The sequence below is a fragment of the Myodes glareolus genome, chromosome 7 (genome assembly GCF_982192425.1).
Source record: "Myodes glareolus chromosome 7, mMyoGla1.1, whole genome shotgun sequence".
NCBI lineage: Eukaryota > Metazoa > Chordata > Mammalia > Rodentia > Cricetidae > Myodes > Myodes glareolus.
Window position 1 is genome coordinate 63,603,033 of NC_142032.1, and position 14,126 is coordinate 63,617,158.

The following is a 14,126-nucleotide window of genomic DNA, read 5'->3' on the forward strand; positions in this document are numbered from 1 at the left end:
GTTTGCTTCATCTGAGTATGTCCTGGGTGGGAGAATGGGTGTTAGGACCAAGCCCCTGAACTCTTTGAACCTGGAGATATATTGGTTCAATTTTAATTATTGACTAGCTTAGGGTCTATACTGTAAGTCATTAGTTAATGCTTTCCCCGTCTCTTGCTCACTCTTCTGCCCCTGGGCAGAAGGATACTGATGTGGACCTTCTCACAGGATCTGAATCTATCTGTAGTTTAATTCCTTCATATAGGCCCACATAGCACTGACTTAGAAATAAAAGGAAGATACATCGCCATCTCTTACTTAAATTTAGAACCCACCTCATTCTTTAAGCAAAGCCAGTGTAATTTGAGTCTGTATGTAGTTTGTATTGTTCATGAACAACACAGTGTTACAGGAACATCCCAAATTAAAAATGGTCATTTGTTTGCTGAGGGCATAAGTGGGCAGATCCTCCCCATTCATCCTTGGTTCTCCTGGGTCCTGGTTTGGTTGCCATTTGTTTTGTTGTTTTTCTGGTAATATGCAAATTAAATGTATATTCACCCTGAATAGATATGGAGACAACAAAGAAAGATTTGTCTAATCCAGCCTAGTGAATAAATGAGTTAGTAAGGTGATTTACAAGAGCATGGATAATTCAGAGGCAGCTATACCTCTTAATGAGAAGTCCTGCCCCAAGTCAGTTTTTTTTTCCCTCTTATGGATTGTAACATTTGGGAATGAGAGATATTAAATGGAATCCCAGAAGAGAATCTTGTAAGGGTCTCCCGAGGGCCTTGTGACTTTTCCCTTCTATGCAGAAGTGAATGCTAACAGCTCTATTCTCATAGAGCTCACTGTCTTCTGCGTAGCTTGTTTCATTGCCATGATTCAGGGACAAGGTTCCTATAGGTTGCTACAGTCTCTGTATTTTCAAGATGGGCATGAACTTGCCAACCCTGGAAGATATATGTATACTACAGAGCAATAGAAAATCCCTTAAGGTAAGACCAATTCTCCCAAAGAACTGTACTCCTGTTTTGTTTGTTTGGTTTGAGACGGAGTCTCTCTGTGTAGTCCTGACTGGTTTAGAATTTGCTATGTAGACTAGGCTGACCTCAGATTCACAGAGATCTGCCTGCCTTTGCTTCCTGAGTGCTGGGGTTAAAGATGTGTGCTGCCTTGCTTGGTTTGTACTTGAGAATTTAATGCTATTCTCTTGAAAAGACAACCACAATTGAGCCATTCTCCAAGCTTCACCACTAAGTGAATATAGTTAGTGGCTCTGCTGTTTTGTTTGTTTGGTTTGAGACGGAGTCTCTCTGTGTAGTCCTGACTGGTTTAGAATTTGCTATGTAGACTAGGCTGACCTCAGATTCACAGAGATCTGCCTGCCTTTGCTTCCTGAGTGCTGGGGTTAAAGATGTGTGCTGCCTTGCTTGGTTTGTACTTGAGAATTTAATGCTATTCTCTTGAAAAGACAACCACAATTGAGCCATTCTCCAAGCTTCACCACTAAGTGAATATAGTTAGTGGCTCTGCTGATCAGGTGTCAACAGATGATGCTACAATTAGTTAATGGCCCTTAGAGCTACACACACCCTATCTTTTCCCTGTCCCTTCAGAATTTCCCTAATAGCAATCCTTAAGTTGAAACCTCTCTGCCCCAAAGCACATTTTATAATTGCACTTTTCTTTCCATTTTTTTCTGGAAGCAGTCTTGCCTTTGTGGAGTCATGGCAATTCAAGTATCTTCAGTGGGGCCACTGTTGTGTCTGTTAGCTTTGGATTTCAGTAGTGCACCCAAATAGTTGAGTTGGAAAGAGGGACCAGTCTAAAGTATCTATATTATAATCCCAAGAACCTATGAATATGTTACTTTATATGGTAAGAGAACTTTGAATATACGGTTAAATTTGGGGTTTTGTGATGGGTAGATAACCAGGATCATCCCACATATCCAAACAAATACTCAAGAGAAGTCAGGGATAGACAGATTGGAAGATCTTACACTGTTGGCTATGGAATAGTATTCACCCACTGGGGAACTTTTACATAGCCAAGGGGACAAGGTTCTCACTAAGTCCACAACTAATATACAATTCATCAAGATTTTATTTATTTTTTCCATTTTATGATAGGAACTCTCTATATAGTTACATTTTAAGGGATAATAATGGGCATCTCTGTTGACTTTTCACTTGAGACAGGCAGTTACCAGGTCTCATGAGCGGGGAATGACACAAAGTTTATATTCAGGTGGGACATTGCCAAAGCCAACTGTGACAGGATTGAGGTCGATGTCCTTTGGGTCAACCAGAGACTTCAGATTAAAGTGCTGCAGAATAGCAGACAAGAGCAGAAACAATTCCATGCGAGCCAGGCCTTCTCCAGTACACACACGTTTTCCTAGAAGTAACAACAGTGATGGTGAGGTACGGAGGGATCCTTGTAGAGCTTACACTTCTAACATTGAGGTATTGGAAGTGTGGCAGAAGGCTTCAGGGAAACCACCTGAAAGGATTTCCTGACGCTGCCCATTGGTCCCTGAACATCAGTGGTCATATGTCAGAGAACAAGAGTGTCATTGATGTTGACTTGGGCCAACTTTTGACACCACTCATTCAGAACTCTGCTGCATAAGCATGTGGTATTGTAGGGAAGTGGACCCAAAGCTTCTCTGTCATAACTACAGGAAGGTGGAACAGGGAAGCCTATGCAAACATAGGTGGTTAAAGTTATCAAACTGACTGCGACTCTCCCTTTACTGGAACCCTTGGTGAGGCTCTGAGATGGGACCACCTGGAAGGTCCAGATGCTTGCTAAAAAGAGTCCAGGCAGCTAAAGAACAAATTAGCAATTTTTTGGAAACTTATGAAGAATTAGGTAATATAGTTTTGAGAGCTTTTTATAGCATCTGGTTAAAGTAGAGACAGCTTAACAATTTAACAGTCTAACTAGAAAATGTCCACTCTGTGATAAAATAATCAACCCAGTCCTCATTTCCAGGACTTCTGGTGAAATATGACATCTGACTTCTCTGAACAGAGAGGAACATACTTGTGTTATGTGTTACAAGGGCATGGGAGGTAGGGACGGCAGTCGTCATCTAGGATAGGTGAAGAGCACATGGGAAGTAGGCATAGGATTGGAGAAGACAATTTCCCAGGGATGGTTTGACCCCAGAACTCTGCTTACCTGCAGAAAATGGCTTGAAATAGTCACTGTACTTGAACTTCCCATTTTCATTCAGAAAATGCTCAGGATTAAACTTCTCTGGATCTGGAAATTCTTGGCTGTCGTATAGAAGGGAGTCCAGAGTTGGAATCACAACTGTACCCTGGAAGAAGTAGAAGTTCCTATTAGTCAAGTTAAGAAAACATAGGCTTTCATCTGGAAGACCCTTGTGAAGAGGGCTGTTGGAATGTTAATTATGTAGGACAGCATATTTTTATTTGAAGTGTTCTCTATTTAAGGATTACATAGAAAAGAGCTAGGGATCACATATAAGTGAAGAGGAAGGCCATAGTGTGCATCCCAGGTTGGGTTAGTGATGCCATGGGATCTGTGTTATAATGTTCTACAAGTCCTATGGATCAGTAGAAAGAGACATTTTTCCACGATTCCCTTCATTTTTTGGTTCACAGGGTTATTAAGGTGACTGTGGGTGAAGTGTTCTGCAGGGTAAGAATACTGACTTGATTCCTACATTGCAGCCACTGGTAAAGGTGGTAAAGGTGTCCTTGAGTTCCAGTCCTGAAGGGCAACTTAGGTGATAAACTAACAGGACAATGCCCATGAAGGGCTCTCTGGTTCATGCCTCACCTTGGGAATGACATATCCTCGGAACTTGGTATCTTGGGTTGCTTCATGGGGCAGGTTGGAGGGGATAAGACTGATGAATCTCTGAATCTCATGCACCACAGCATCCATGTAGGGCATATCCAGTCTGTCTTTGAAAGTGGGGACACGACTTGGCCCAATAACCCTGTCAATTTCTTCATGAAGTTTCTCTGTCAAGACATAAGTGAGATCAATTTAAAGGTTTAATTCAGAATTGATGTTCACCTACTATCCACCAATATATAGAATTACTTCCATCCATCTGCTCACTTATCTGCCAATGTAACCCACCCACTTTTCCATCCACCTACCTCTTCACTTGGCCACCCTCTACACTCTCACTCACCTACTCATCCATCTATCCAGCTATTCCCTGATCCCTTTATCCACCCACACAGCTATCTAATTACCTTCTATTCATCTGCCAAGCCACCCATTGTATACTTATGGAGCACCTTAACCTGAATTTATAATCCTCAGGTACTTTGAATTGTTAAATCGTTTCCTCTCATATGTCATTGAAAGCTAAGATCTGTGAGATTCTTCACAATTGACACGAAGTTTGAGCATCCATTGTTATAGCTGGTGATAGTTTTCCCCAATTCTCTTCATATGAGGAGTATAGATAGCAAAAGGATCTTGAACATTTCTTCTTGAAGAGAAATTTTTGCATTATCACCCTAGGCTAGCTTACTATTGTTAGAAATAAGAAGAGGGTGACAGACTAGAATATAAATCTTGAAATCTGAAAGTCCCTGTGATTACAACAGAGGTAACAGCAGTCTTTGCCAAGTTTCTTAGTCTTTCTGTGTTTGGAATTCACTATGGTCTCTATAATGTGTAGTGATATGTAACTAAAGGCTGTATTTAAGTGAAATGTACAGTAAAGCTTTTGTGTCTGACTGTAAGAGAAGCATTTCAACAAAGTCATTGCTATGTTTGGGTTAATCAGTAGAGACTAAGAAATTGTTTTGAGACTATTTAAACCTTGAAGAATTGTTTCTCTGGAGAGTCTGCACTTGGTGCTCCCTGAGAGCTTGCAGCTACACCGACCTTGGTCCCATGACACTCCTGGCAGACCTAGACTTCTTACTTTTGCTTCTGGCTTGCCAAAATGAGAAGGGACTGAGATTTGTGTGGGTTGTTTGCTCTCATGGACAGCAAGAACAAGATTACTTTGGTAGCTGGAACCTTTCCCAACCCCAATTAACCTTGTGGTTGTTTGCATAAAGTAATTGGCATGAGCTAGTCATGTGTCAGTCTTTTCCAAGAAGGCTGTACCTCTCTGCCCCTTGGGACAATGAAGGCTTATTATCTTGGTGAGCTTCTCTCTCTACTGCAGCATCTATGACCCAACATCAGACAATAACAATATGTGGAGTGAAAAAAGCAAGGGGCATTAAGTTGTATATGATATGGTATAATATTAAGGCATGTATAAAAATAATGAGTTATGTTGTATTGATAGTTAGTTTATATTAAATGTCCAAGTCACATGGGAATGCTACATAGTGGTCCTGAAATTTCATCATGTCTGGGGAGTGAGACAGGGAAGAGTGAGTTGGTTGGGCTCTGGCTAGCCATATAATCTTTGATTTGTTAAGAGCTCCAAAGTAAACAAAACAAAATGTCAGTAGATGTTCAATTTGGTAACAGATGTATGGGTTCCTGCCATTTGCTTTCTCTTTGTCTATACTTGAAATTTATTAAATTAATAATTGAAAACATTTTTAGTTCATGTTTCCCTGTAGTCAACATTCTAGGTACTGTAATTTGAATATCTCCCTCCTTAGACTTTAATCATCTTCAGTTTTCATTTTTCTGTGAGATGTCAGCATTGCTTACAGAAAGGCCAGAACTCAAATCTTGTAGTACCAGGAAACAGCCATCTCTACCTCATGATGGCCGACAGATACACAGCCATGTTCTTGGGAAGCATTGCTTTGTCATTAGTAGCTGCCCAGATCTACACGCATCTCAGAGAATGGCAGGGTTTCATGACTTTGGGTACCTTCATCTTAGATTGTAACCCCCTCTCAATTCCTCTCCTAAAGGTAATTCCCATCGATTTACATGTAGGGGTCATCACACTGCCTCTATCTGGCAAATGTACATATGACCTGCATACTGGGTTAAGGCTCCTGTACCTGCTTCAGGCACAGACTTACTCCTGTCTTGAAGAGAAAGTGAAGCGTATTTGGGACTGCCTTGATTGCTTCTCTCTCAATCTCTACTTCAGAGTCCTCAGAGGTAAGATGCTCTGGGATGACTCCAACCTAGCCACTAGGCCTGTTTCAGCCTATGACTCAAAAAGTCTTTCTTAGGGGAAATGGGAACATTATTTTCTTCTTTGTAAATAAGTTATTTACAGTGCAGAGCACAGACTCATTCCCCTCTCCATTTCATCACTGGGTCATAGGCATCCCAGTGGAGTGTGTAGGGGAACAGCCAGCTTAGGTTACTAGGCCTTGGCAATAAGGTCTGTGCCCTTAAAGAAATTCTTTCAGTGATCTTGGAGCACTGAGAAGGTCAGTAAGCAGCCACTGAACAGCAGCTGTAGCCCGGCTTGCACAAGGTGATCTATTAGGCTCAGCTGTTCCACATGGGAGTTCAGCTTCTCATTTATGTACCTTCAATCTCTGGGTATTTCATGAGAATCAGGAGCCCATATCTCATGGTTGTGCTGGTGGTCTCTGTCCCTGCAAAGAACATGTCGGCCAAAGTCACAGAAATATTTTCCATTGTGTAGATGGGTTCTTTGCTGTGTTTTTCCTGTGAAGTTGGAGACAGATAGGGACATGGTGAGATAGAGCTCTTCAGGTGTAAGAAGGTAATGCCTATTGCTCTTCAGCAGGGAGGGACAAGGTTATGTCAGACTCTACTTGTAGTACCAGAAAACAGCCATCTCTACCTCATGATGGCCGAAGCCAATGCTTCCAGGAAACAGGCTAAGCACAGGGAAGGCTTTCTTACCCAAACTACAGGGCCGTAGCCTTCTCATTAGAGCCAGAGTTGTCTAATAATGATGACACTCTCCTAAGCTGCAGGAGCTAGTCTCTGCTTCTTTTTAGGCTCAGGGCTGAGCTTTTGGACCAGAGACTGGGGGAGGTTGAGCTAATCATAAGGGATTCTAAAATGGAAATGATCTAGAGGAAATCAGTGTAGGATTTTACATGTTTTAAAGCCATTACAAAAAGAAAGTAAGGGGTAGCAGTCTAAGTGGTCCTAGAGGCTGCAGGAATATGAAACTGGAGAGGCCTAGAATCCTAAAAGCCAAGCAAACTTGGATAATAAATACTGAAAGGGGTACTGAAGTTTTCTCAGGCAAGACTAGATTCTCCAAAGGGTTGCAGTTTATCTTGGCCTGCAGGGAGCTGAACAGAGGGAACCTTCCCTCCAAAAATGACCGGAGAAGAGCATAGTGATCATGCTGAAGCCAAGCATGTTTATGAAAAACCATGAATATCAAAATGCAACCATGGTGCTCAGTCTGAACACCAACAAGTCCATTATAATGTAAGAACTGTGCATTCTGCCCCACCCCAGCAAGCCCATCTCGTCCAGTACCTTTTCCATCTCTTTAAGCAAACAGTCAGTCACATCCCGGGGACAGTTGGAGTCCAGTGACTGAAGGTGTTCCTTGGCTTTTTCCAGTGCGTACTGTTTTATTTCAGATATATTTTTCATTAATTTTCTATGACTTCCAGGTAGGTATCGCAGATAATCCGCAAAGTTATTGTAAAGCTAAGGAGAAGAAAACTATGTAACTGATAGGAACTTCCAAACAATGAATTTATGTTGCCTTTACCATACAATTTAGAACATTGGGTCCACCTGTCTTTTGGGGGTAGTGTGGCTAGGAATGTGTACATGTGAGAAGACACAGGTACTGAAGTGAGAAGGGTACTGAGCCAACCTAGTCAGATGCCTTCTTGCAAGCTCCTGCTCTTTGCTTTTCTAGGCCTATCTCTCCCACACAACCTGAATTTTTCTCCTTCTAATGTAAACAATGCAACCAAAGGTTCATGGAAGAGGAGGAGCATTGTCACCTGGATCCAGGGAGTACTCAGCAGGTAGAAGTTTTCATTGAACAAACTCATGAGCCTCAGAGCCTTCTTGTCATTGTAATCGAAACGTTTGTTGAAGAGGATGTCCGCAATGACATTGAAGGGTGCACAGCCAATCAGGAAGGTGGGGTCGAAAGGCTGGCCTGAAAAACAGGTAGAGTGTAACCATCTCACTGTGGCCTTCCCTAGCTAACTCGGTCTTCATGAGTTCTCACTGAGGACATAAAGAATTATTTTGTTTTCCTTTGATTTTGATTTTTCGAGACAGGGTTTCTCTGTAGCTTTGGAACCTATCCTGGAACTTGCTCTGTATACCAGGCTGGCCTTGAACACACAGAGATCCACCTACCTCTGCCTTCCAAAGTGCTGGGATTAAAGGTGTGAGCCACTACCATCTGACATAGTGAATTTTTGGGTCTCCCAGTGTCTTTACTTTTTGATGCTATGTAGAGTACAACAACCACAGCTGGCAGTCAGCCTTTCTCTTCTGGGAAGAACTGAAACTCAAATTGAAAGGTAGTGCCCAGGGACCAACACTTTAGCTACCGACTGCCTCTAGGTTGTTCAGTGTCCTTGGGAGCCTAGCTGTGATCCTTTTCGACTGCTGAGATACGAACCCTTGGTCTTCTTGAGCTCCTCCACCAGGAAGCGTGACTCTCTCTGGATGCGGACCTCATTGCCCTGTTTCCCCATCCCATAGTCACGGAGAATGCTTAGGGAAAACCGCCGGACGTCCTTCCAAGTGGGTCCATTATTGAAAATAATCCCTAAGACAAAGGGACCAATAGGAGTTACTCCAAATAGTCAATTCATGGAGAAGCAGGGAGGAGGGGGAAATGGTCTTGGGTCCTGGGTAGGATGTTCAGGTGCAGAAGAAGCACAAGAGAAGGGACCAGAAGGCTGTGTTTTCTAGTTGTTTCTTCTTAGTACCAGTTAATTTCTTTGGTTTCATACTTTGCTCTGAACCTTTACCATGCTAAATAAATTATAGGCAGCCACTCCAAAAGTGGCTCTCTCCTTTTTTCTGCCTCTTGATAGAATTCTTAGCATCATTTCTGAACTCATGGATTTTAACCTTCACATCGCAAGCACTTCAATTCACAGCTTTCTGGTTTCAGAGAAACATTCTTTACTAAAATCTAAAGGTCACAGGACTTCCCATTTTGGGAGAAATTAAGCTAGAAAGACTGAGTACTATCCCTCCTCAGTGAAATGTTGTGGAGCCCTTTCCCTTTGAAGTATTCTTTGTCCTCCTGGAACACAACCCAATGACCCCATGAAGACAATGGGAATCAGCAATCTGAAACTATTTTTTTCTTTTCTTCCATCTCTAGCTCAGTTAATTCTGTGAGCCTTTTCAATCCTCAAATCTGAATTTAAGTCATCTTGACTGATGGCTTGCTTGTTAATTGTCTCCTGGAGCCAGTTCAAAGTATCCAGGGCCTGCTCCACCCAGTCCCACCCAGTTTTGCCTAGTAAAGCCCTTCAGGTCTCTCTACACTCCAGGAGTTCTTTCTTGTTCTTTACCCCCTTCTTTTCTTACTTTTCCATAATCATTTCTTCAGTAAATAATGTTTTGCTATCTACTGTGTATATGACACCTTCTAGGCTCTGAGCATTCTGAGACAAACGATAGTGAGTAATATCCACATGGGGTGCAGTGCTTGCTTGCATTTCATAATCTCTCCTATATTAACTGCCTAATCACATGTGAGATGCCTAGTGAAACACCCTGCAGAACATGTGAAAGTTCTCAGGAGACATATGCTTACTGTGGTCTAAAGAACTTTTTAGAACAAGCGATGGCCAGCCTGAGAGGGGACAGGGAAGTATGTGGTATGAATAAGAGCTGTGGGTCAGACTTGACTTCAGTTTTATCCTGAAGGTTAAGGAGTGTCCCGATGCCTGAGAGAATGGCAAAGCTGCTAGCCTACTACTGCAGTAAGGGGGCCTTTCACTAGGCTGAGTGTCCAGGAGAGACCATGTTTTCTCAACATTTACTCAAATGATGTGTGTAGTTATTTTGGTACATTGCCATACACTCATATAATAAACACTGGAGACTCAAAGTCATCCCTTACCTAAGGCCCAACTGATTTTACAAGCCCTTCTGGTCTGTGTGGCATGCATAAAAATAGGATTTTGGAGCCTCTAGATAGAAGCAGAAAATGCCTCTTAAATCTATCCTGTGGAGATGCAGAACCTAATTCTACTGTTCCATTTTCTGATCTTGACTGGAGGACAGGTAAGGGTCCCACATAAAGGGTTATGCTCTTTCCAGAAGGTCCTTGTCACTTTGCTTGATACATTTTTGTAACTCCTATGACAAGGGCTGAGACAGTTACTTCTGTTTGTACAGAAAGCCCCAGTACTGACTAAGGAACATCAAATGCTACTGCTCGAGGCAAGATAGTTTTGGACCACAGACTGGGAAACCAAGGTGGACACGGAGGATAAGACATCAGGCCAAGCACTGATGTAAAATCTCACACAAAAGGAAAAAGCTTTGTAGAAATTTATCACCAGAACCGACTCAGGCAGAATTATGGGACACTTTTCTCTTGTCTGCTTTGGGATACCTGCTTACAAAGAGGAAGCCAAAAGGTCAGATAAGGTGGAGGCTGGGCAAGCAGATGGCACTAGTGAGCTGGGAGCATTCCTAGTTCTAGGTGCCCACACTCAGTAGAAGGTGGAGTTGTGTAAATGGTTAGTCAGCTTGCATTCCAGACTTCCCTGCTGCAGGAGGGAACAGGTGAGATAGACTCAGGACAGCACAGCTCTCTCTTTCTCTCTGTCTCTGTCTCTCTGCAGATTACCAACTACAATAGAGGAAAGCAAAGGCAAAGACCTAAAGTCTGGTCCATCCCTACAAACAGAATGCCAGGCAGGTTAATTACCTCATGCTCAGTGAAAGCACTTGGGTGTGTGGAACCATCTACACCAGTTGACGGTTGAGGCTGTGTGTAAAGAATCCCAAGAAATGCAGAGGGTGTGGGCCTAGAGGGCCTCTCATGGGGTTCACAGTACCTACTCAGTACAACTCTCAAAGCCGGTTCCATGCAAGTACAAGCCATCATCTGAGTCTTTGCCTTTCTGTCTTCATTCTGTTACTGTCACTACAGTTTGTTAATATTGGGGGGATTAAATGGTATGTACATCATTCTCCCTGTTAGTATGCCCCCCTCCAGTGACCCAGAAAGCCAACTTACCCTTGTTCCTATACTCCTGGAACACAGGAATGTCCCCTCGGCCAGAGAACTCATTTTTGTGGTTCAGTAGCACCTCCTTGACAGCCTTGTAGCCATGCAGGACCACGACGCGTCTTGAGCCATATGTAGTGTGAATACTGGCCCGAAGCGCTTTGCCAGCTACAGGGACCAATGCACAAAGTGGAGCACGGGGTAGAAGGGAGTCAGCCTGCTCTACACTGCCCTCATCTCCTGTTATTGTTCCTGCTATTCACGGAGAGTTAGAGGACTTTGGGGAAAGGTCATATTTGTCCAGTCTGTTGTGGAGAGACTCTCTTCACCTAAAGTTGCTGTGTTTGTAGGGGCCCTTTCCTCTGTCCAGACACAATTCTCTTCTCTGTGGTTGTTTAATAAGTGACAATGTTAATCACCCTATTGTTTGTTCCCAAAGTGAAGGTTCTGCATGCCAGGATACTACCAGCTAACTTGGAGTCAATGATCCTGAAACCTATAGCTACCCTGTCATTAGCAAAGACAACCTGGAACACAGACATCAAGCATCAATTTCATGCCTAGAAGCATTTTGGTGTTGGCTAGCCCATGCAGTGTTCACAGAATTAGCAAAAGGCAGATGTTGTTATTCTGGTGAATCACAGTTGGCTCAATATTTCCATTTCCCTTTCAGTCTGTTCTTAGACACAGGCTGATGCCAGCTGGAGTACACCTGTTGTTATATCACAGTTGGCATATGATGATACCAGCTGCATGGGGCATCTGGTCATGCATGGCACTACTCACTGTGAGTGTTACATGTCCAAGATGGACTGGACTGTAAAACAGATGTAATGCAAATATCATGATAATCTGTCATTGGATAGCAACTGACAATGAGGTTGATCTATATGCACGATATCTAATCTCTAACTTGTTTCCTTGTTGCAGCAATATTTCTCTTACCTTGTTGAAGGACTTGGGGATATCCTTCAAATCCACCTGAAGAACATTTCCAAAGAAAGGAAGTGGGAAGGGTCCTGGGGGTAGGTTCCAACTGCTATAGATCTGTTTCCAGACAGATATCATCAGGAGGGTGACCACCCACACCAGCAAGGCAACTGTGATGCCAAGAACAGCCATGGTGCTTCTGGGCTCCTGCGTAAACTTGTGGGAATTTCCTGAGGAAAACAATTTTTATAACGTGTCATTGAGAAGGAGGGTGACTCATCAGCCAATAAAACAATCTTCTTCCTTGGCCTAAAGCACTGGTTTATTATTAGCTGCACTTGGCTATCATTTCAAAGGCTGAACCTTGTAGCTGTTGCGTCGTAGAAGTTGCATGATCTGACATGGGTGAGGCTTGGTTCTGGCAATACTCTGGTTGCTGGCACCTACCACAGTGCTGGTAAGTACATGGAGGAACACCTCACCAACCCATAGGCCAGTCCTGGGGGTGGGAGGCTGTCCTCCCCGTCAACACTGATCAGCATAGTGGGCATGCATTCAGATCATCTTTGCACGTGTTTGTTTGCGGGGGAAAGGCTTTTGCAAGGCAGTTCCAACCATGAACTGCCCACTCTGGGTCAATACCAGCACCAGGCTACAAACACATAACTGCTGTATGGTGCTGCAGCACTCTTGGTACACCATCTGGAAATTGAGGGCAGAACAGGAAATCTCTACTTCCAAATTCCATTTCACACTGTCAAATCAACTAGAAAATTCAGTGGAAATGAAAAACAGCAGCAAATAAAATTAGCCAGTTTGAAATATTTTTCTGACTGTACGTATATACTAATATTTGCAGTGCTGAGGTCCAAATCCAGGGTCTTGCACATGTGAGATAAGTGTGCCACTGACTTAGATGCACTGCCAAGCCTCCAAAATTCCCCCTCATTTGTGCATAAGTAAATGAAAAATGTTCTTTAAAATAGTTTGTTGAATTCTGAAAAAAAATCAGGGTCTTTTTAATTGGATTGTTTCATCAATGGGTTAAATTTGACAGAGTTGTGTTTGTAAAGTATCTTGTGTCTTGTATGCAGACGTGCATGCAGGGGTACTGCTCCACACTTCTCTGCTGTCAATATGTGTGGCTTACCGATTGCTTCTTTTCCAGAGTCCCACATTTTCTTTTCTGTTATGTTTTCTAGGGGTTTTGTGAACCTTTGTGCATTTTAAAAATGAAGAGATCATCTTTTCACTTTGTCTTCTGTTAATACAGAAAAGATCTTAGTTCCTGCATTATAATTTTATATTTTTCTTTAAGCTGTGCATCTTTGGATGCATTAGAAAACATGACAGTAGATCTAAGTCACAGATTTTGAGTTATTTTAAGCCTCATGGTTCTTTCATCTATGTAAGATGACACTGTTCCATTACTTTAATGGGGGAGTGGGATTTCAGGGTGAGAAAAACCTGGTGCCAGGGAAACTCCCAGGAATCCACAAGGATGACCCCAGCTAAGATTCCTGGTAATAGTGGAGAGGGTGCCTGAACTGGTCATCTCCTGTAATCAGATTGTTCACTACCCTAACTGTCATCAGCAAGCCTTCGTTCAGTGATGGAAACAGATGCAGAGATCTACAGCCAAGCACTGGGCTGAGTTCCAGGAACCCTGTTGAAGAGAGGGAGGAAGGATTGTATGAGCCAGGAGGGGCCAAGGACATCACAAGAGAACCCACAGAAACGACTAACCTTGGCTTATAGATGCTCACAGACTCTGGACTGGCAGCTAGGAAGCCTGCATGGGACTGATCTAGGCCCTCTACATATGTGTGACAGTTATGTAGCTTAGTCTATGGAACTCCTATCAGTGGGATCAGGGCTCATCCCTAACCATTGAACTGGCTTTTGGGAACCTATTCTTCATATGGAGGAGTTTAGTCTTACCTCAACTTTTTATGCCATGCTTTGTTGACATCCATGGGAGGGCTATCCCTTTCTAAATAGAAACAGAGGAGGAGTGGATGGGGGCATAGGAGAGGTAGGGGAAGGGAACATGAAGAGAGGAGGGAGGGGAAGCTGCAGTTGGGTTGTATAATAAATGAAAAAATTAATT

General features: G+C 42.9%; 1 protein-coding gene across 1 annotated transcript; it reads right to left on the minus strand.

The window, feature by feature from the left end:
• Nucleotides 1-2,073: 2,073 nt before the first annotated feature.
• Nucleotides 2,074-12,174, minus strand: LOC148121441 (cytochrome P450 2E1-like). The gene is made up of 9 exons (XM_087908301.1): nt 12,032-12,174; nt 11,096-11,254; nt 8,504-8,653; nt 7,869-8,029; nt 7,387-7,563; nt 6,450-6,591; nt 3,802-3,989; nt 3,175-3,316; nt 2,074-2,385 (listed from the first exon to the last, which is right to left on the minus strand). The coding sequence occupies exons 3-9, from the start codon at nt 8,577-8,579 to the stop codon at nt 2,201-2,203; spliced, it is 1,071 nt and encodes a 356-aa protein (XP_087764427.1). The 5' UTR covers nt 8,580-8,653; nt 11,096-11,254; nt 12,032-12,174; the 3' UTR covers nt 2,074-2,200.
• Between the last annotated feature and the right edge of the window lie 1,952 nt (nt 12,175-14,126).